Consider the following 24,328-nt stretch of genomic DNA (forward strand, 5'->3'; position numbering starts at 1 on the left):
CTGCAGAGGCTGGGAGTGGCTGTGGCTCACCGTGAGGACAAGGACACTGACAGCAGAAGTTCTGGGAAGTACTCCTTAGCGTGAGCCCTCCCAGAGTCCGCCATTAGCCCCACCAAACAGCCCAGGAAGGCTCCACTGTTGGGTCGCCTCAGGCCAAACAACCAACAGGGACGGAACCCAGCCCCACCCATCAGCAGTCAAGCAGATTAAAGTTTTACTGAGCTCTGCCCACCAGAGCAACAGTCAGCTCTACCCACCACCAGTCCCTCCCATCAGGAAACTTGCACAAGCCTCTTAGATACCCTCATCCACCAGAGGGCAGACAGCAGAAGCAAGAAGAAATACAATCCTGCAGCCTGTGGAACAAAAATCGTATTCATAGAAAGATAGACAAGTTGAAAAAGCAGAGAGCTATGTACCAGATGAAGGAACAAGATAAAACCCCAGGAAAACAACTAAATGAAGTGGAGATAGGCAACCTTCCAGAAAAAGAATTCAGAATAATGATAGTGAAGATGATCCAGGACCTTGGAAAAAGAATGGAGGCAAAGATTGAGAAGATGCAAGAAATGTTTAACAAAGACCTAAAAGAATTAAAGAACAAACAAACAGAGATGAACAATACAATAACTGAAATGAAAACTACACTAGAAGTAATCAATACCAGAATAACTGAGGCAGAAGAACGGATAAGTGACCTGCAAGACAGAATGGTGGAATTCACTGCTGTGGAACAGAATAAAGAAAAAAGAATGAAAAGAAATGAAGACAGCCTAAGAGACCTCTGGGACAACATTAAACGCAACAACATTTGCATTATAGGGGTCCCAGAAGGAGAAGAGAGAGAGAAAGGACCCTAGAAAATATTTGAAGAGATTATAATCGAAAACTTCCCTAACATGGGAAAAGAAATATCCACCCAAGTCCAGGAAGTGCAGAGAGTCCCAGGCAGGATAAACCCAAGGAGAAACATGCCGAGACACATAGTAATCAAATTGGCAAAAAATAAAGACAAAGAAAAATTATTGAAAGCAGCAAGGGAAAAACGACAAATAACATACAAGGGAACTCCCAAAAGGTTAACAGCTGATTTCTCAGCAGAAACTCTACAAGCCAGAAGGGAGTGGCATGATATACTTAAAGTGATGAAAGGAAAGAACCTACAACCCAGATTACTCTACCCAGCAAGGATCTCATTCAGATTCGATGGAGAAATCAAAAGCTTTACAGACAAGCAAAAGCTAAGAGAATTCAACACCACCAAACCAGCTCTACAACAAATGCTAAAGGAACTTGTTTAAGTGGGAAACACAAGTGAAGAAAAGGACCTACAAAAACAAACCCAAAACAATTAAGAAAATGGTCATAGGAACATACATATCGATAATTACCTTAAACGTGAATGGATTAAATGCTCCAACCAAAAGACACAGGCTTGCTGAATGGATTCAGAAACAAGACCCATATATATGCTGTCTACAAGAGACCCACTTCAGACCTAGGGACACATTCAGGCTGAAAGTGAAGGGATGGAAAAAGATATTCCATGCAAATGGAAATCAAAAGAAAGCTGGAGTAGCAATACTCATATCAGATAAAATACACTTTACAATAATAATGTTACAAGAGACAAGGAAGGACACTACATAATGATCAAGAAGAAGATATAACAATTATAAATATATATGCATCCAACATAGGAGCACCTCAATACATAAGGCAACTGCTAACAGCTATAAAAGAGGAAATTGACAGTAACACAATAATAGTGGGGGACTTTAACACCTCACTTACACCAATAGACAGATTGTCCAAACAGAAAATTAACAAGGAAACACAAGCTTTAAATGACACAAGAGACCAGATAGATTTAATTGATATTTATAGGACATTCCATCCAAAAACAGCAGATTACACTTTCTTCTCAAATGCACACGGAACATTCTCCAGGATAGATCATATCTTGGGTCACAAATCAAGCCTCAGTAAAATTTAAGAAAATTGAAATCATATCAAGCATCTTTTCTGACCGCAACACTATGAGATTAGAAATCAATTACAGGGAAAAAAACATAAAAAACACAAACACATGGAGGCTAAACAATATGTTACTAAATAACCAAGAGATCACTGAAGAAATCAAAGAGGAAATCAAAAAATACTAGAGACAAATGACAATGAAAACACAACGATCAAAACCTGTGGGATGCAGCAAAAGCAGTTCTAAGAGGGAAGTTTAGAGCAATACAAGCCTACCTCAAGAAACAAGAAAAATCTCAAATAAACAATCTAACCTTACACCTAAAGGAACTAGAGGAAGAAGAACAAACAAAACCCAAAGTTAGCAGAAGGAAAGAAATCATAAAGATCGGAACAGAAATAAATAAAATAGAAACAAAGAAAACAGTAACAAAGATGAATAAAACTAAAAGCTGGTTCTTTGAAAAGATAACAAAATTGATAAACCATTAGCCAGACTCATCAAGAAAAAGAGGGAGAGGACTCAAATCAATAAAATTAGAAATGAAAAAGGAGAAGTTACAACAGACACTACAGAAATACAAAGCATCCTAAGAGACTACTACAAGCAACTCTATGCCAATAAAATGGACAACCTGGAAGAAATGGACAAATTCTTAGAAAGGCATAACCTTCCCAGACTGAACCAGGAAGAAATAGAAAATATGAACAGACCAATCACAAGTAATGAAATTGAAACTGTGATTAAAAATCTTCCAACAAACAAAAGTCCAGGACCAGATGGCTTCACAGGTGAATTCTATCAAACATTCAGAGAACAGCTAACACCCATCCTTCTCAAACTTTTCCAAAAAATTGCAGAGGAAGGAACACTCCCAAACTCATTCTGTGAGGCCACCATCACCCTGATACCAAAACCAGACAAAGATACTACAAAAAAAAAATTACAGACCAATATCACTGATGAATATAGATTCAAGAATCCTCAACAAAATACTAGCCAACAGAATCCAAAACACATTAAAAGTATCATACACCATGATCAAGTGGGATTTATCCCAGGGATGCAAGGATTCTTCAATACATGCAAATCAATCAATGTGATACACCATATTAACAAATCGAAGAATAAAAACCATATGATCATCTCAATCGATGCAGAAAAAGCTTTTGACAAAATTCAACACCCATGTATGATAAAAACTCTCCAGAAAGTGGGCATAGAGGGAACCTACCTCAACATAATAAAGGCCATATACGACCAACCCACAGCAAACATCATTCTCAATGGTGAAAAACTGAAACCATTTCCTCTAAGATCAGGAACGAGACAAGGATGTCCACTCTCACCACTACTATTCAACATAGTTTTGGAAGTCCTAGCCATGGCAATCAGAGGAGAAAAAGAAATAAAAGGAATACAAATTGGAAAAGAAGAAATAAAACTGTCACTGTTTGCAGATGACATGATACTATACATAGAGAATCCTAAAGATGCCACCAGAAAACTACTAGAGCTAATCAATGAATTTGGTAAAGTTTCAGGATATAAAATTAATGCACAGAAATCTCTTGCATTCCTATACACTAATGATGAAAAATCTGAAAGAGAGATTAAGTAAACACTCCCATTTACCAGTGCAACAAAAAGAATAGAATACCTAGGAATAAACCTACCTAGGGAGACAAAAGACCTGCATGCAGAAAACTATAAGACACTGATGAAAGAAATTAAAGATGATACGAACAGATGGAGAGATATACCATGTTCTTGGATTGGAAGAATCAGTATTGTGAAAATGACCAAACTACCCAAAGCAATCTACAGATTCAGTGCAATCCCTATCAAATTACCAATGGCATTTTTTACAGAACTAGAAGAAAAAATCTTAAAATTTGTCTGGAGACACAAAAGACCCCGAATAGCCAAAGCAGTCTTGAAGGAAAAAAACCGAGCTGGAGGAATCAGACTCCCTGACTTTAGACTATACTACAAAGCTACAGTAATCAAGACAATATGGTACTGGCACAAAAACAGAAACATAGATCAATGGAACAAAATAGAAAGCCCAGAGATGAACCCACGCACCTATGGTCAACTAATCTGTGACAAAGGAGGCAAGGATATGCAATGGAGAAAAGACAGTCTCTTCAATAAGTGGTGCTGGGAAAACTGGACAGCTGCATGAAAAAGAATGAAATTAGAACACTCCCTAACACCATACACAAAAATAAACTCAAAATGGATTAAAGACCTCAATGTAAGACCGGGCACTATAAAAGTCTTAGAGGAAAACATAGGAAGGACACTCTTTGACATAAATCACAGCAAGTTCTTATTTGATCCACCTCCTAGAGTAATGGAAATAAAAACAAAAATAAACAAATCGGACCTAATGAAACTTAAAAGCTTTTGCACAGCAAAGGGAACCATAAACAAGATGAAAAGACAACCCTCAGAATGGGAGAAAATATTTGCAAATGAATCAATGGACAAAGGATTAATCTCCAAAATATATAAACAGCTCATGCAGCTCAATATTAAAGAAACAAACAACCCAATCCAAAAGTGGGCAGAAGACCTAAATAGACATTTCTCCAAAGAAGACATACAGATGGCCAAGAAGCACATGAAAAGCTGCTCAACATCACTAATTATTAGAGAAATGCAAATCAAAAGTACAATGAGGTACCACCTCACACCAGTTAGAATGGGCACCATCAGAAAATCTAGAAACAACAAATGCTGGAGAGGGTGTGGAGAAAAGGGAACCCTCTTGCACTGTTGGTGGGAATGTAAATTGATACAGCCACTATGGAGAACAGTATGGAGGTTCCTTAAAAAACTAAAAATAGAATTACCATATGATCCAGCAATCCCACTACTGGGCATATACCCAGAGAACACCATAATTCAAAAAGACACATGCACCCCAATGTTCACTGCAGCAGTATTTACAATAGCCAGGTCATAGATGCAGCCTAAATGCCCATCGACAGACGAGTGGTTAAAGAAGTTGTGGTACATACATACAATGGAGTATTAGCCATAAAAAGGAACGAAATTGGGTCATTTGTTGAGACGTGAATGGAGACTGTCATACAGAGAGAAGTAAGTCAGAAAGAGAAAAACAAATATCGTATATTAACGCATGTATGTGGAACCTAGAAAAATGGTACAGATGAACCGGTTTGCAGGGCAGAAGTTGAGACACAGATGTAGAGAACAAACATATGGACACCAAGGGGGGAAAGCCGCGGGGGGGTGGGGATGGTGGTGTGATGAATTGGGAGATTGGGAATGACATGTATACACTGATGTGTATAAAATTGATGACTAATAAGAACCTGCTGTATAAAAAAATAAATAAAATAAAATTCAAAAAAAAAAATACCAATGCTGTGGCACTTCCCTGGCAGTCCAGTGGTTAAGACTGCAAGCTCCCGATGCAGGGGGCACAGGTTCAGTTCCTGGTTGGGGAACTAATAAGATCCCGCGTGCTGCACGGCACAGCCTAAATAGATAAATAAATACCGATGCTGCTAAGTATTTTTTGCATATTTCATGTAATCTTCACTGCTCTCATAAGGTAAATACTCTTTATTTCTCTAGGAAATTGAGGTACAGATGTTAAATACTGAAATATTTTAGAAAAGTATTGAATGAGAAGTGAAACATGGGATTATAGTTAGCCAAAATCATAGTAAGCTTTAGCTATTAAAATAATTTTCTTAATCAGATTAATAACGGTTTTGTCAAAGAATTCTGATGAGTGGAGATTTTACTGTAGAGAGGCTTCTGGGGTCTTCCCATTCCCACTTAATCATAATCCTCTGCTGTAATGAGTTTGTCCTCTCCATTTCTTCTTTGGAATCCTAGACTGAAAAAGAATCAGGAGTTTAGGGCAGATACAGGGACATGGTTTGGGTTTTGTTGGAAGTTACACGGGGAGAAGCAGCTGATTGGAGTTCACAGGTAGAACACGTATCTTATGACAGTGCCACCAACGTGCCTGCCTCCAGTGGGCTGCTGATTTATCATTGCTAGTAGACACAGAAATCCAAATGTGTGCTGGCGGAGAGGCGAGGGGGTTGTAGCCCCTGCCATAACAGGAGGAACAGTCATTATTTTACTGAATTGTGGGACAGAATTTCACGTGTGAAATTACGGTTAGAAGTTGAATTCATTTGTTTTTATATAAAGCTTTTTTCTGGGATTTAAGTGTTACAGTATTTAATATAGAGGTCAACTACTAAGGAAATGGGAGGTTGAAAGTGCTTTGAGAAAAACAAAATTCAATCTTGTGATTTGGTTTACATGTATGTTTCCAGAATTGCATGTGCTTTCCTTTTCTGTCTAAATCACAGCGTGAGTGGCTTCTGGTTAACAGTTTCATAGAACCGTATACATACACCCAGGGAAGCTCATACACTGTGTTGCCACTCTGGGGGCTTAAAAAGTGACCTTACTGAAGCCAGCGCTGGAGTCAGTGATTTGACAGTAGTGTTAGACTAAGAGGGAATTCTGAGGCTGGGAAACCAACTGGAGAAGTGCCCAGAGCCTAGACTAAATCTTCGTAGAGATTTAGGAGGGAAAAAAGGGCAGATATTTTCTAGCAGTGATATTCAGGTTACGTATAGCTCTTGAGCCAAAGTTGATTATTTTGCCTATCACCACGACACATTAACCTTCTAGAACACATAATTCTATTCTAGGATTTCTAAAATGACTTGTGATTGTATATACAACATAGGGCAGAAGCACTGCGTGGGAAATGAGCTTTTTTTGCGAGTTTTGGTTTGAGTACCAGTTTCTCTATTGTTATTAAGAATATGTCTCTAACATATCCATATGGATGTAACTATCTAACCATCATCAAAAAACTGCTTTTAACATTTCAAGATGATACCCCTCTCATTACAGCTATAGGGGTCCGGTTCCGTGGTACACTATAAATCTCGATTTACCACCGTACAAAAGATGGCATGAATTGATGGTTGACAAGGCACCAGCGGTATGCTATGATTCTTAAATCTTTTGTTTCTGACTTTACTGGATATAATTGCATTTGAAAGAACACGTCATGATATTATGTACCAAGTATTTTAAGAATCTGCTTTCCATGGTTCTCTGCCATTTACAATAAATGATAGTAGAGGAAAGATGTCATTTCTCTGTAGCGTCTTGCTCTTTTTACTAGCCTTTGCCTTTGTTTCTTTATCTCATATCATATGCATCATCTAAATGGTTAATCAAATGTCATGTTAAAGATGTGTTTACGTATACGTTTTTAAATAGTACTCCTTTATTTAGCTGCATATGGGTAAGTCAAAAGGTCTATATCTGTTTTCATTATACCAGTATTAATCTTAAATGTCAACACTTCTTTATGTCTCTTATCAATTTTTAAATTTATTTTTCAGCTAAAAGTTATAGTGAATTCCCTGAAAAATATGATAAATGCATTTGAGCCAAGTGGAAAAATTGTGCAGTTAGTGGATCAAAAGTTGGTAAGAAATATTATTTCCTACAGTAAATGTTAAACACACACAGGTACACATATACACACAAGAGTTCAGCAAAGGCTCTGTTATTTATTTAAAGGCATAATTTGGACAAGTTTGCTTTTATTCCAGACTACTGTCAAAACTTCAGAGGGACTTAAAATTCTGGGGCTTGGTAATAATGACAGTAATAGGACGACATAAAATAGCATGGCAAATGTCGGCAGTTAGCTGCACTTTATTGTTTTATAAAAGTATGAACTGTTTTACAGAGCATTGGGCAAATATCCATATTTCGTCTGGGAATACAGCATTTCCTTCTGTTATGTGTACTTAGGTTTGCAAGTTCACTATTGAAAATTTGGGGTTTTTCTTAAGTACTTTGCCTGAGTATGTCAAGACACTGAGAGATGTTCTAGATACGACCAAATGACATGCTCAGCCCAGCCCTGCCCCTCAGTAGCTGTGACCACTGAAACGCACTTGGGTTGTGTGTTTCGTGTCTTTGTGCGTTCGCCAGACCATTTCGTTTCTTGGTCATGCAGGAAGATTCCATTTCTCAGACCCTTTTTTTATTTAGATGAAACCAGTGGAAAATCTAGGGCCTGGCCCCTAGAACCCCCAGAGAGATCCTCATCATCCTCTTTCAGTCTTTGCATTGGGGCCCTCGCCGGCTGGCAGGGTGCAAAGGACTGGAGAGGAAACCGAGGCCCTAGGGCAGCTGTTTTAACCTCAGTAGTGATGGCGTGGGACTGGGTAACACTTTGTTGTGGGCACTGTCTGTGCATTGTAGGTTGTTGAGCAGCACCCTTGGCCTCGACTCGCTGGATGCCAGTAGCACCCCTTCAGCTGTGACAACCAAAAATGTCTCTAGACTTCACCAGACCTCCCCTGGGGGGAAAGCCATCCCTGGTCGAGAATCATTGTCCTAGAGGCTGGACGTTCTGGGCACACCATCCCTATGACACTTGTACCTGCCAACCACCAAACCTGTTATTCCTCATGTTTATGCTCTCAGAGCCTTTGATTAAGGCTATCCTTTGTGTTCATACTCACCAGACTTCCCCAAAATACAAATGTTGGCAGAAGCAGTAGCAGAAGAGGCCCCCAGATGCCCCAGGTGCCCTAATCCCCCTAACCTGCGTGTCAGCAGGGAGGGCAGCATGCAGAAGGTCTAGGTGCCCAGACTTCGCAGTCAGACATTAGGGGTTTTGTTTGTTCTTTAAACATTGGATTTTAAGGTTAGATCAGTCACACACTAGCTGTGTGTCCTTCGACAAGTTTCTTAACATATGCAACTTCAGATTTCTCACAGAGAATAAACAGGTAGTTGCCAGAGGGGAGAGGGGTTGGGGGGAGGAGAGGAACAGGTGAGGGAGATTAACAGGTACAAACTTAAAGTTACAAAATAAAAGAGTCATGGGTATAAAATGCACAGTGTGGAGAATATAATTAATAATAATAATTTAACGTCTTTTTATGGTGACAGATATAACTAGACTTGATCATTTTTAAATGTATAGAATATTGAATCACCGTGTTGTGTACTGGGAACTAACATAGTGTTGTAGGTCAACTATACTTCAAAAACAAAGTAACTCGTAGAAAAAGAGATCAGATTTGGGAAGGTGGATTGGATGAAGGTGGTCAAAAGTTACAAACTTTAGTTACAAGATAAATAAGTACTAGGGATGTAATGTACAGCATGATGATTGTAATTAACGCTGCTGTGTGTTACATATGTTGTTAAGGAGAAAATCCTAAGAGTTCTCATCACAAGAAAAAAATTTTTTTCTTTTTTTTTGAATTTTATATTTATATGAGATGATGGATGTTCATTGAACTTATTTTGGTAATCACTTAATGATGTATATAAATCAAACCATGCAAAAAAAGTATGTATGTCCACCATTGAATTTGCTCATGTGTCCATTGTTTGCTAACAGAATGTGGTAATGCATCTCAGCCTAAGATTGGCTGTTAACCATGACAAATGTTTTGTGAATCACTAGAATACAGATTTGTTGCTATGCGTGTGGGAAGGGAATAGTACATTAGTACCCTTCATCCTTGGGAGATACATTCCAAGACCCCCAGTGGATGCCTGAAACCGTAGATAGTACTGAACCCTATGTGTACTTTATTTTTTTCCTATAAATACACACCTATAAGTTTAATTTTTAAATTAGGCACAGTAGGAGATTAACAACAACTAATAATAAAATAGAACAATTATAACAGTACAGTGTAATAAAAGTCATGTGAATGTGCTCTCTCTCTCAAGCTGTCGTACTGTCCTGTACTCACCCTTCTTCCTGTGACGATGTGAGATGATTCAATGTTTACATGATGAGGTGACGTGAGGTGAATGAAGTGGGCATTGTGACGTACCATTAGGCTACTAGTGACCTGACATTACTTCAGAAGGAGGAGCATCTGCTTCTGGTGATCCTGGATCATCAAGCCGTGACAAAGCTGATGGTTGAATGTCAGGAGCAGACAGCGTCAGTGGTTGGGGACCCCAGGTGGGACAGGGTAGGATGGCAGGAGATTTCATCGTGCTACTCAGAATGGCATGCAATTTAGCACTCATGAATTGTTTACTTCTGGGATTTTCCATTTAATATTTTTGGGCTGTGGTTGACCACGGGTAACTGGAACCTCAGAAAGCGAAACCACGGTTCAGGAAGGACAGCAGTAATGAGGGTGTGACGCTAATGGCTGGAGGGCAAGTTTGAGCAGAGATGAGGAGGGCTTGTTGTGATGTTCCTGTGTTGTGAGCCATGTTAGGACATCCAAGTGGAACTACTCCAGTTCATCTCTCTAGAGAATAGGGTGAACTGTAAGGCAGGAAAAAACAATCTGAGAATCATAGGTCTCTGCCTAGTACTTGAGATGAGTTTATGGGGTACACAAGCAAGAATTATAGGGGCCCAATATTGAGTATTACATAGAATCTTTTAGAAATACATGATGTGAAAGTGCGTTCAAAAGTAAGCTTTGATCACCTATTATGGCAGCAATAGCTAGTACAAATTATATGTAAAAGAACCAAATCTCAAAGCCACACTTTAGGCTGAATGACTGTTAATGTATTTGTTTTTCAGCCTGGTCTACTTGGCAACTTTCCTGGGCCTTTCGAGGAGGAAATGAAGGGGATTGCAGCAGTTACTGAAATACCTTTAGGTAAAGTGCACTTCACAGCTTTTAAAAAATTGAATAAAGTACTTAAAATTTTTTTATTGAGGTATGGTATACATACAATAAAGTGCACAGATCTTAAGTATACAGTAGAATTTTTTAAACACATACATACATGTAATCACAACTCAGAACAAGATACAGAAATAAATTCCAGCAATCCAGCATGCTCCATCCTGCACTTTCACACAGTTCTGTGTCCTCTGTTAACCACTATTCTGACTTCACTGTAGATTAATTTTGCCTCTTGAACGTCTTACAAATAGAACCGAACAGTATGAACTGTTGTCTGGTTTCTTGCACTTACCATTATAGGTAGTAAGCTATTGTATGAATAGGATATTTGTTGTTTCCAGATTTGGGATATTAAGAATAAAGCAGTTATGAACACTCTTGTACATGTGCTTTGATGGGCATACGCACTCATTTCTCTGCGCTATGTCCTGGGTCACAGGGTAGCTATATGTTTAGCCTTGTACACTCTGCCAGCCAGTTTTCCAAAGTGATTGTACCCACTGACAGTCAACCTAGTACAAGAGTTTTCGTTTTCTCCACTTGCTAACTCTCCACGTGATAGTCTCAGTCTTTTTTATTTGGGCCCTTTTGTTGAGTGTGTTATATTCACCCATTATTGTTTAATTTGCATTTCCCTGATGACTAATGAGATTGAACAGTTTATTGACCTTTTCCTTTCTTCCTTCCTTTCTTCTTCCCTTCCTCCCTCCCTCCCTCCTTCCTTCATTGTGCTTGTTAAATCTAATACCCATTTTTATTGGTTTGAAGGAATTCTTTATATGTATACTGATACAGGTCCTTTGTCAGATATATGTATGCCGAACATCTTCTCCCACACTGTAGCTTGCATTTATTTTCTTATTGGTGTCTTTTGATGAACAGTAATTCTTAATTTTAACGCAGTCCAGTTTTTCAATTTTTTGATGGGTAGTGCTTTTTATGCCCATTTAAGTGATCTTTGCCTACCCCCAAACATATTCTTCTATGTTTTCTTCTGTATGTTTTTTGTTTACTTTTTACATATAGACCCATTGTGTATCTTGAGTTAACTTTTGCATATGGTATGAGTTAGGGATCAAGGTTCAAGTTTTTTCTAATTGACAACACCGTTTATTAAAAAGACTATCATTCCCTCAGTAAATTGCAGTGGTGCCTTTGATATAAATCACATGATTGCATGTATCTGATTCTATTTGGGGACTTTCCACCTCATTTCATTTGTCTGTTTGTCTTTCCTTACACCAATACCATGCTACTGCAATTACTAAAGCTTTATAGTAAGTCTTAATATTAGGTAGTGTAAGTTTTCTAACTTTTTTTCTTTAAAATTCTCTTAGGTATTCTAGACCCTTTGCATTTCCACATAAATTTTAGAATCAACTTGACAAAAGAGCCTACTGATATTTTCAGTGGGATTATAATACTGAGTTTTCCAAGCCACAAACTTGGTATATGAGATTTCAGCATTTATTTAGGTTATTGATTTCTCTGAGCAGTATTTTTTATTTTCAGGGATGAGGTCTTGCATATCATTCATTCATCAGATCCTTTGTTATATCATTTATCATATTCTTCATAATCATCATATCCTTAAGTATTGATGTTTTTGGAAGCTATTTTTAAAATTTCCATTTCCAATTTATAGCACTTAATTTAATGAAAAAGACTTTTTCTGCCGCCCCAAAGTTTTATTTTTAAGCCATCAAATCAATAGAGTTGTTACTTTAAGTAAACTCTATATACCTTGGTTTTACAAGAGATGACTGAGAATTTCTAAAAATCAATAGTATTTATCAACAAAAGTGGCTAGATTTTTTTTGTTTTTGCTTCTTTAAAAATATAATTAACATACTAGAAATATATTTTTTCAGTCTATATGAGAAATGTCTTTAATTCCTTTATTATGTAAAGGACTCTAGCAAATGAATACCACGTATAAATATCTCAAGAGAAAAATGGATTGAGAAGGTTAACAGATGAGTCATAATAAAATTAGAGTGGAATTTTACCAAAATAGAAGTCAAATGGAAATAAAATAAACATTAGGGTGGGAAAAAAACATATTAAGCTTAACATGTTAACATGAAATGGAACAGAGAAAAAGTATGTTGTATACCTTCAAATTAAAGGCTGAGTGGTATCATTATTGTACAGGTTAGGAAAAATGTTCAAAAATTAAAATGTTTTACAATGGAATTTCTTGATAAGCTCAACACTTATTTTATTGTCTTTTTTCTCACCTTAGAAATATTAGTCACACTCTAAAAACCTGGGCAAAATACATTTTCGGCATCCAACCAACACCCAGATGTATTAAATTATCATATTTGAGCCCTCCAAAGAAAACTAAAATGAAGCATATTGACGAAAAATGTGAACATTATGTTGCCGTATAATTCCAACATGCCCAGGGGTTCAGCTTGTCCAATAGCTGCTTCTCTGGGGACTCGTTTCATCTTGAGTCTGCAGAGAGTACAGGCTAGTGAGACATGTCCACCCAACCAGCCATTCAGATTCTCTCAGACTGTCTGCGGACACTTACGTATGCCCAGGCAAAAACTCACACGGCGATGATATTTCAACCTTTTCTTAAAAAAGAATTTTCTAACAACGTCATGGTTCTATATATTGACCCAAATTTTCCTGTCTTTTCTCATAGGAGAGATTATTTTATTCAATATTTTCTATGAATTTTTTACCATTTGTACTTCAATAATAACAGAAGACAAAGAAGGTAAATAAACGTGTGCTGAGGGAAGGTGGGTGGTACAAAGTAGAAGAAAAATCTTTAAAGAAATGAAATTAGAACTTGTAAAATACAGGCTTACTATGTAAATACCGTGTGCATGTTGCATATGGTTTTACAGACCTTGGTAAGTTTTTGGAAGTGAATTGAAAGCTATTCTTATTTTAAGACCACTGTAATGCCTATTAAAGTTTAATTCAGGTATGCAAAACTCTTGGAAGAAGTGTTTCAGGATTATAAACATTCTTACTATTCTTCATAGTCTACTTATACCCCTATTTATGATTTGATATAAGTACTCACAGGGGCAGGACAGACTTTCTCCCATCATTTTCCAGCCAAGGGACCCTGTGCTCACTTTTCCATGTTTTTCCTGACAAGTCCCCAGTGTACAAGGCACAGGATGATTTACCCTGATTCACTCTTATTTTTGACTTGTACTCTGGGTATAGCTGTAGGTGACAATCCCTGAAGGGAAGCATGTTGGTAAGTTGCATTAGATGAGGCTGAGATAGCTGTGTCTGAGTAGGACTGTGTCATAGTGAACCACAAAATGACCACCTACCCTTGTCCCATATTCCAGTCTCAGTTCTCTGGAACCCCGTGCTCTCAGGTATTGGGGGAGGAATCTGGCCAATGTGACAGGGACAGCAGTTTGATCTTGTTACAGCCTATGATATGAGATGCTGCTTAATTCTTATTGTTGGATTGAACAGTTGGGAATATCACTTAACCAAAATTAAGTGTCCAGCTTTGGTTTAGAATCAATCATACTGTCATAATTGCTGTTACATGTCTCTTCTGCTTACTTTGAATTAGGTCATCTACTACATGCACGAAACATGGATTTTGGAGTATTTCTTGGGTAAGTAAAAAATGTGGTGTGTCTCAGTCCCTAAGAAGAGTAGGTTTTATTACACTGATGAAAAGTAAGTCCCAAGTCATTCCCAGAATATGACCAGAAGTAGAGATCCTAGATTCCTTAGTTTTGAGACCAGGTGGGCACACTCTTATTCAGTTATTTGAGAGTTTGTAGCTGAGGTGCACCCAGTGAACAGAAATCTGGAGCATGCTTGAAGGCCCTAGATGCACGTCTAGTTTATTGCTTAGAAGGAAGAGTAGCATTCTATTTCATGTGTCTTCTTGACCTTTCTGAAAAAAATATAACAGGGCTTTGTAATTAGAGACCTAAATACTAACCTGGGGTTTGCTAATATAGGCTGTGTCATGTTGGGGGAGTTACTTAACTTCTCTGAGCCTCAGTTTTATCATGTGGAAAATGGAGGCTAAAACTACCCATATTGAAAAATCCTTGTGAGGATTGATCATTAGGGATTAGGTAGATAAAGCACATGGTGTAATGCCTGACCATCATTATCATATTCATCATTATTATCATTGTTATTAAATGTCACTGAAATTTGTCTTTTGTAGGTGGAATGTAAATAATAATACCTGGGTCGTAACTGAGGAACTAAAACCTTTAACAGTGAATTTGGACTTCCAAAGAAACAATAAAACTGTCTTCAAGGCGGCAGGCTTTGCTGGCTATGTGGGCATGTTAACAGGATTCAAACCAGTAAGGAATCTATTGTTACATAATTTTACAGGTAGCTCTCTGCGAAAGGTGGAGTCTAAGGAAATGAGGACCTAAAAAGCATATGAAGCCCCAGTTCATGGCATTGTACTTGTTGCCTTCCTTCTTAGGTTTGAGCTCAGGTGGTAGAGAAGAGTAGGAAGTGGAGGTTTCGGAGCCTTTTGTGGAGATAAAGCATGTGGTGGGTCTCAAGGGCTGGGAGTGTAAATCTGGAATCTGGCCATGGGTCTGCCCCTCAAGCAAGTTAGTCATTAAGTCTCTGCACGTAAGTTTCCTGGTCAGAAAATTGTGGCCAACAACATCCCACCTACTTACCTCACACAGTACATGTGAAAAATGCTTTGAACTTCTAAAAAAGCTCTGTTAATAGAAGGTGATAGTATCATGGTTTTGATTTTTCTCCCCTGACCCCGGCTCAATTCCCCAATCCAGGACCATCAGGTAAAATGGCACAGTGAGAGGGCCTTAAACAGGATGGTTGAGGTTTCTGACGTTGCTTTGTTTTCTTTTCAGGGACTATTTAGTCTTACGCTCAATGAGCGTTTCAGTACAAATGGCGGTTTTATGGGTGAGTAGAGAGTTCTTAAATAAAATGGGAATTTCATAGCTGTTTTAAGAGGAGGGCTACTGTGCCTTCTGGTTAATAGTTTAATCTCTTCTAGGACCTGTGACACTGCGTGTGTTTGATCTCTTCCAGGTGTCATAGAATGGATTTTGGGGAAGAAAGATGCCAAGTGGATAGGGTTCATCATTAGATCAGTTCTGGAAAACAGCACAAGGTAATCTGGTTGCTTTATTATCAGATTTAATATTTGTTATTTTATTTTTTTCTTGAGATACGATTGACATATTAGTTTAAGATGTACTACAAGATATTTAGATACTTGTATATATGGCATGATGATCACCACAGTAAGTCTAGTTAACGTCCATCACCGCACATAGTTACACATTTCTTTTTCCTTTTGATGAGAACTTTTAAGATTTCCTTTCTTTGCAACTTTCAAATATGCAGTACAGTATTATTAACTGTAGTCATTATGATATACATGACATCCCCAGGACTTATTTTATAACTGCAAGTTTGTACCTTTTGACCCTTCACCCATTTTGCCCACCTGTCACCACCCGCCCCCAGTCAACCACCAGTTTGTTCTCTGTATCTATGAATTCCTTTGTTTTTTGATTCCACTTATAAGTGTGGTCACATGGTATTTGTCTTTCTCTGTCTGATTTATTTCATTTAGCAAAATGCTCTCAAGGTCCATCCATGTTGTCACAAATGGCAAGATTTCATTCTTTTTTTTTGGCTAAGTAATACTCTGTGTATATGTACCACATCTTCTTTATCCATTCATCCTTAGATGGACACTTAGGTTGTTTCCATAACTTAGCTTATTGTAAATAGTGCTGCGGTGAATGTGGGGCTGCAGACGTCTTTCTGAGTTCGTGTTTTCATGTCCTTCAGATAAATACTTAGAAGTGGGATTGGTGGTGGTGGTAATGGTGGTTTTAGCTTTTTGAGGAACCTCCATACTCGTGGTTTCATAGTGGCTGCACCAATTTACATTCCCACAAACAGTGCACAAGGGTTCCCTTTTCTCCACACCCTGGCCAACACTGTTACCACTTGTCTCTTTGATAATAGCCCGTCTGACACGTGAGATGATACCTTATTGTGGCTTTGATTTGCATTTCCCACCTTCTCATGCACCTGTTGGCCATCTTTGGAAAAATGTCTATTCGGATCCTCTGTGCATTTTTTAATCAGGTTGTCTTTTTTTTGCTATTGAGTGGTATGAGTTCCAGATATATTATGGATATTAACCCCTTATCAGATATATGATTTGCAAATATTTTCTCCCATTCACTGGGTTGCCTTTTTATTTTGTTGATGGTTTTATTTGTTTAGAAGCTTTTTAGTTTGAGGTATTCCCACTTGTTTATTTTTGTCTTTGTTGCCTTTGTTTTGGTGTCAAATCCAAAAACTCATTGCCAAGACCAGTGTCAAGGAGCTTATTGCCTGTGTTCTCCTTTAGGAGTTTTATGATTTCAGGTCTTACATTTAAGTCTTTAATCCATTTTGATTTTTGTGTATGGTGTAAGATAGTGGTTTGGTTTCATTCTTTTGCATGTAGCTGTCCAGTTTCCCAAACACCATTTATTGAAGAGACTGTCCTTCTCCAATGTATATTCTTGGTTCTTTTTTCGTAAATTAATTATGGGCTCTCTATTCTGTTCCATTGATCTGTGTGTCTGTTTTTATGCCAGTACCATTGTTTTGATTACTATAGCTTTGTAACACAGTGTGGAATATAATTATTCTTCTTTTTCAAGATTGCTTTGGCTATTCAGGGCCTTTTGTGATTCCACACAAATTTTAGGATTGTTCTAATTCTGTGAAAGATGCCTTTGGAGTTTTGATAGGGATTGCCGTGAACCTGTAGATTGTTTTGGGTAGTTTGGACATTTTAACATTAATTCTTCCAGTCCATGACAGTGGAGTATCTTTCTGTTCATTTGTGTCTCCTTCTGCTTCTTTCAACAGTGTCTTATAGTTCTCAGTGTACAGGTCTTTCACCTCCTTGGTTAAATTTATTCCCATGTATTTTATTCTTTTTTATAGAGATTTTTTTAATATATATATACATTTATTTGTGGCTGCATTGGGTCTTCGTTGCTGTGTGTGGGCTTTCTCTAGTTGCGGTGAGTGGGCTTCTCATTGCAGTGGCTTCTCTTGTTGCGGAGCACAGGCTCTAGGCACATGGGCTTCAGTAGTTGTGGCACGTGGGCTCAGTAGTTGTGGCTCGTGGGCTCTAGAGCGCAGGCTCAGTAGTTGTAGTTGTGATATATGGGCTTAGTTGCTCCGCGGCATGTGGGATCTTCCCGGATCAGGGATCGAACCCGTGTCCCCTGCATTGGCAGGAGGATTCTTAATCACTGTGCCACCAGGGAAGCCCTATTTTATTCTTTTTAATGTAATTGTAAATGGGATTGTTTTCTTAATTTCTCTTTCTGATAGTTCGTTATTAGTGTATGGAACCACAACTGATTTTTGTATACTGATTTTGTGTCCTGCAACTTTACTGAATTTATTATTCCTAACAGTTTTTTTGGTGGAGTCTTTAGGGATTTCTATATAGAGTAGTATGTCATCTGCAGATAGTGACAATTCCAATTCTTCCTTTCTGATTTGGATATCTTTTATTTCTTTTTCTTGCCTGATTACTCTGGCTAATACTGCCAATACTGTATTGAATAAAAATGGCAAGAGTGGGCAACTTTGTCTTGTTCCTAATCTTAGAGAAAAAGCTTTTAGCTTTTCACTGCTGAGTATGATGTTAACTGTGGGCTTGTCATATATGGCCCTTATTATGTTGAGGTATGTTTCCTTTATGCCCACTTTTTTGAGATGTTGAATAAATGGACGTTGAATTTTGTCAAATGCTTTTTCTGCACCTATTAAGATGATCATATTTTTATCCTTCATTTTGTTAATGGGTGTATCAAACTGATTGATTTGTGGATGTTGAACCATCTTTGCATCATGCTGTATGATCCTTTTAATATAGTTTACTTTAAATTACTCATATTAAAATATTTCCCAGCTTTATCTTCCACTGAGGAACTATTTCAGAATTTCTTAGGTGAACCTTTGACACTCATGGAATTCTTCATGTTTTGTGTGTGTATGTTTATAGCAAGAAAATGAAATGATTTATTTAAAAAGTTCTGGGGATAGTGCCCCTATGAAGGGCATCTATGAATTTTTCTTGGTGTAAAAAAAAAATCCCCACCCATACAGAAAAGAAAAATTTGTATAATAAAATCTTCATTTAAATCATAATACCCCCATGCACATATAGTCACCTTACCTTTGATAAAGGAGGCAAGAATATACAGTGGAGAAAAGACAGCCTCTTCAGTAAGTGGTGCTGGGAAAACTGGACAGTTACATGTAAAAGAATGAAATTAGAACACTTCCTAACACCATACACAAAAATAAACTCAAAATGGGTTAAAGACCTAAATGTAAGGGCAGACACTATAAAACTCTTAGAGGAAAACATAGGCAGAACACCCTGTGACATAAATCACAGCAAGATCCTTTTAGACACACCTCCTAGAGAAATGGAAATAAAAACAAAAATAAACAAATGAGACCTAATGAAACTTAAAAACTTTTGCACAGCAAAGGAAACCATAAACAAGATGAAAAGACAACCCTCAGAATAGGAGAGAATATTTGCAAACGAAGCAACTGACAAAGGATTAATCTCCAAAATATACAAGCAGCTCATGCAGCTCAATATCAAAAAAACAAACAACCAAATCCAAAAATGGGCAGAAGACCTAAACAGACATTTCTCCAAAGAAGATACACAGATTGCCTACAAACACATGAAAGGATGCTCAACATCACTAATCATTAGAGAAATGCAAATCAAAACTACAATGAGGTATCACCTCACACCGGTCAGAATGGCCACCATCAAAAAATCTACAAACAATAAGATACTGGAGAGGGTGTGGAGAAAAGTGGGAACCCTCCACTGTTGGTGGGAATGTAAATTGGTGCATCCACTATGGGGAACAGTATGGAGGGTCCTTAAAAAACTAAAAATAGAACTACCATACGACCCAGCAATACCACTGGGTCATATACCCTGAGAAAACCGTAATTCAAAGAGTCATGTACCACAATGTTCACTGCAGGTCTATTTACAATAGCCAGGACATGGAAGCAACCTAAGTGTCCATTGACAGATGAATGGATAAAGAAGATGTGGCACATATATACAATGGAATATTACTCTGCCATAAAAAGAAACGAAATTGAGTTATTTGTTGTGAGGTGGATGGATCTAGAGTCTGTCATACAGAGTGAAGTAAGTCAGAAAGAGAAGAATAAATACCGTATGCTAACACATATATATGGAATCTATATTTCTTAAAAAATGGTGCTGACAAACCTAGGGGCAGGACAGCAATAAAAACGCAGACGTAGAAAATGGACTTGACACAGAGAGGGGGAAGGGGAAGTTGGGACGAAGTGAGAGAGCGGCATGGACATATATACACTACCAAATGTAAAATAGATAGATAGTGGGAAGCAGCTGCATAGCACAGGGAGATCAGCTTGGTGCTTTGTGATCACCTATTTTATATATATATATATATATATATATATATATATATATATAATATATATATAAATTTGTATTATTTTTCCTAGTTCTGTTGTTGAGTGAAAGGTATAGACTGTAAGGGTGAAAGGTGATCTCTTGAGACCGTTTTTTTTGTCCTTCAGGTTAGAGGGAACATTTCAGATCTCAGTGTTTCACCACATAGGAGTCAGGGATTGTTTCTTCCTGAGCCATTGTTCACTATCCTTATTTAAAAAAATGTGTTCCTCAGATATTTGTTTCCACAGCTAAAAATTTCCCATTCCAAGTCAACTAAAAATGTTTCCTTTGTTTCAAATGTTTCTATATAGTTATGAAGAAGCCAAGACTATATTGACCAAAACCAAGATATTGGCCCCAGCATACTTTATCCTGGGAGGCAGCAAGTCTGGGGAGGGTTGTGTGATTACACGAGACAGAGTGCAGTCTTTGGATATATATGAGTAAGTACATTTGTTAAAGCAAAATAAGCAGACAGTAAAGCATAGACTGACGTATGTACAGGTTTAAGGCATGAAACCTAGGAGGAATCTCTCTTTTTTTTATCTAGACTCGACCCCAAGCAGGGTATATGGTATGTGGTACAAACAAATTATGACCGTTGGAAAAATCCCTTCTTCCTTGATAATCGCAGAACACCTGCAAAGATGTGTCTAAACCGGACAACCCAAGAGGTACATTCACAGTGTCATATACAGAAAGAAATGGTGACTATTAAAGGTTATCTCCATTCTGGCATTTTTCATCGGCCTTTGAAGAATTTATAAAGCTCCTGTTAGCCATTGTCTCTGGACAGTCCCAACCGAGTTTCTGTTTTATTTTTAATGTAAAGAGTAAAATTTTGCCGTACTTTTTTGTTTCTTAGTTAATGCTGGACACCACTCTGTGGAGCTGAATGGCAAGAATTCAAGGGGGGGCAAGAGAAAGAAAGAAAATGTGATATATTAGAATCATCACCTGTAACAGTGACCCCAAGGGAAATTCTTTTATGGGGGAGGGGGGAGGTTGATTGAAGAATGTCTTGGTCTAATGACTCACTTGTGTGGATAAGGCTGCCAACATCTGTATTTATTGTACTGAAAAGAACTATTTTTGTGTTTTAGAATATCTCATTTGCAACCATGTACGATGTCCTGTCAACAAAACCTGTCCTCAACAAGGTATTTTTTTAAAATAATTAATTAATTAATTTGCTTTTAGGAAAAGAATTTGATCCCATGTTTTATCTTTCCCTGTTGTCTTGGATTAATCAGAGCTAGAATCCCAAGTCATGTTCAGCTTAAGGCTGCTTTTTAAAATGTTTTTGTGTGACCAAAACCATAACTCTTGGAATGTGACAAAGAACTTGGTCACTGCAGCTTGATAATCCAGTTTGGTCAGAGTGTTATTTCCAGCTTTACTTACATGGCATTTGGACTGAGTCTAGCATGTCAGTCTTGACTTCTCCGTCTGTGGGGAATCGAATGTTGTATGCTGCACCTGATACTTGACAAAGTCTGAAGTATGTTTTCAGACAGCTTTCTTTCTTAGTGGATTAGGGTTTCTCTTAAACGTTATTACATCCTTTTATCTTATCCCTTCTCTATAGCTAAAATATGCAGAAGTGTCCTGATCATCCAATTTGCCAATAGCCAATAGCCCCTTCTTGTGTATTTCTGATTCCTCTGATTTTCCCCATTTGTTCCTTCTCTTCTTTTCCTTGGTCCTTTTCCTAAACCCTCCCTAAAATCAGTGTGCTTCCATCACCTATGCCAGAACAAACTGTCCTGTTCATTAGCATGTGACTGAGAACCTGGCCCCTGAGGGAAGCCTTCCTTATGCCCACTGACCCCGCCATACTTCTCATTTTGCCCACACCATCTTCGTGTGAGCTCACAGTTGGGTTACTTACACATCCTGTGGGGGTTGGGTGTGTGCCTTCTGCATGCCTGCATAGTTTCCCTCACTGCGTGAGAAATGCTTTCAGGATAAGGATAGCCGAAGCTAAACTGTTTAGATGCCATAGTACACCGTTAGTCTTTGTAAATTGTGCACTGAGGAGGGTTAAGTGAGTCTTAAAGCTTTGGTGGTGAAGCAGTATACTGCTCAGAATTAAGACCTTGTAAAGAACTGAAGATTCTCTCCCACGCCTGTTTATATCGTGCCCTGGAATAATGGTTCTACTGAAGTCAGTTGTTTTAGTTGTTATTGACTTACTAATTTTTGGATCTTCATATTATATGATACTTATTTTGTGTCTTTTCACATATATATTATATATTAATTATTTAATGTTAAGAAACTTCATAAGCAATTCCACAAGAAATGCTAATATGAGGCAGGTCATCTTAGAATTGAAAACATCCTTAAAGTAAAAATAACTTTTCTTTCAGCTGACGGTATACACAGCCTTGATAGACGTTACCAAAGGCCAATTTGAAACATACCTGCGGGACTGCCCAGACCCCTGTATAGGTTGGTGAGCACACACCTGGCCTGTAGGATGCGCCCTGTATGACATCAAGACGGGAGCTCTCACGGGGCTGAGAAGTACAGCTGTCTGATCTCCTTCCAAAGACTGAGACTCAGGGCAGGTTCTCTTTGAGGTGTGAGCTTGTCCTGCATGGTATGTTTACAATTCACAGGCTATTTTTGCCGTAATGGTTGATTTTCCTTATATACAGATAACTCCTTTTAGTGAAGTGCAACAATCATCCAGAATTTACAGTGATTCATTTCAGTCTGATTCATTTGGGGATGGGGATGGGCAATTAAAACTATTGTGGGACCCACCCCCATGGAATAAAGCAAGATTCTCTGTGAGCACAGAATCCTGTACATCTGTGTAATAGTTAAATAGTCCACATTATTCAGTGTTTCACTTTTATCTACATATTTGTATGTTTTTGTCTTTTCTTCCTGGCTCTTACTATTAAAATTAATATACCATTGTTTTTGCTGTCTGTGACAGCAGTGTATTTCACTAATTTTGATTGGCGGGGGATGAGACAGGCATTCAGCTGTATGTTTCTCTTCATGGGCAGCACATGGGCTTTTGACTCTGAATAGAAGTACTTTCTGGGGTTCTTGAAGTAACCGGTATGCAAGGCAGTCTTTTATACTCAGAATTGAAGTGTTTCCTTTTTCATAATTAACCTACCACCACTAACCCCAGGAAGTTATTAAATAAATTTCAAAAACAGTCCCGGGTTCTATGAATCAATAGTAAATAAGCAGGTCAAAGACTAGTGGAAAATGGGAGGTGAACTGTTATTTTAAACTCTCATAAGTATCATTCATTTAATAAATAGATTTTGTTTTTCCTTCTGATCAAATATGTATTTTTTTTAACTAAGTATAGTTACTAAAAATGTTTTTCAGAAATCTATGAGAAGTGCTGATAGGACTTGTTAACCTTTCAGACCTTCACAGTTTTGAAATGTATGCCAGTTGGGCAAGACTGTAGCTACTTCATTTCTGTATAATGTCAGCTGTATTCGTGACACTCAGTAAACAGTCATTGGAAGAAGTGTCAGTCAGCAGTCATGTGTGCTGAGTGTGTACCTCACGTGTTGGTTTGAGGGTGGGGTTATGGAGAAATCCGAGCTGAATGTAATATTTGAATTAACATTACAAGGGTTATGGAGGTGGGTTATTCAACTTAAGACTAAATGGTCACAGTCTTACATGACTAACCCTAACTCAGTGGTATCAACCGAGTGTGTGTGTCCAGAGGCAGCTTCTCCCCCCACAGGCGGTGCGACTGCAGCGACACTAGTATTAGCTCAGTGAAGCAGGGAGAATTACAAGAGGATTTGTGCTGAAAACAAGATTCAATTAATTTGTTTAAAAATCTTCTGTAATTTACACGTTTCATAACTTTTTAATAGAAAATGTCATGAATTTTTCATGAAGTCCCTTGTCCCCTCCAGTTTACCTCAGTGTGTCTTAAAACACTGTCATTTTCTGTGTGCGCCATGGCATGTGAAAAGGTTGGAAAGCACCATCACAGAGCTCTGGGTGGAAAGTGAACCCGGAGGCCTTTCATCGTGGCTGCGTGCCCTGGGACAAGCCACCAAGCCTTCCAACACCCTCAGGTCTGCCTCTGTCAAGTGAGGG

At 38.1% G+C, this 24,328-nt stretch overlaps 1 protein-coding gene across 2 annotated transcripts in view; it reads left to right on the forward strand.

Moving 5' to 3' along the window:
* The window catches only part of ASAH1 (N-acylsphingosine amidohydrolase 1), a 39,257-nt gene extending 15,713 nt beyond the window's left edge, over nt 1-23,544 (forward strand). Inside the window, exons 3-14 of one of the 2 annotated variants that reach the window (XM_059909489.1) lie at nt 6,905-6,995; nt 7,405-7,491; nt 10,593-10,671; nt 13,361-13,435; nt 14,267-14,312; nt 14,882-15,026; nt 15,558-15,612; nt 15,742-15,823; nt 20,542-20,673; nt 20,781-20,904; nt 21,334-21,390; nt 22,603-23,544. In XM_059909489.1, coding sequence (XP_059765472.1) covers nt 6,905-6,995; nt 7,405-7,491; nt 10,593-10,671; nt 13,361-13,435; nt 14,267-14,312; nt 14,882-15,026; nt 15,558-15,612; nt 15,742-15,823; nt 20,542-20,673; nt 20,781-20,904; nt 21,334-21,390; nt 22,603-22,692 — 1,063 coding nt within the window. In that variant the 3' untranslated portion in view covers nt 22,693-23,544. The remainder of the gene's footprint in view (nt 1-6,904; nt 6,996-7,404; nt 7,492-10,592; nt 10,672-13,360; nt 13,436-14,266; nt 14,313-14,881; nt 15,027-15,557; nt 15,613-15,741; nt 15,824-20,541; nt 20,674-20,780; nt 20,905-21,333; nt 21,391-22,602) is intronic. The other variant, XM_059909490.1, reaches the window with a different exon arrangement.
* The last annotated feature ends 784 nt before the right edge of the window (nt 23,545-24,328 follow it).

Source organism: Balaenoptera ricei, chromosome 21 (genome assembly GCF_028023285.1).
Source record: "Balaenoptera ricei isolate mBalRic1 chromosome 21, mBalRic1.hap2, whole genome shotgun sequence".
Classification (NCBI taxonomy): Eukaryota; Metazoa; Chordata; class Mammalia; order Artiodactyla; family Balaenopteridae; genus Balaenoptera; species Balaenoptera ricei.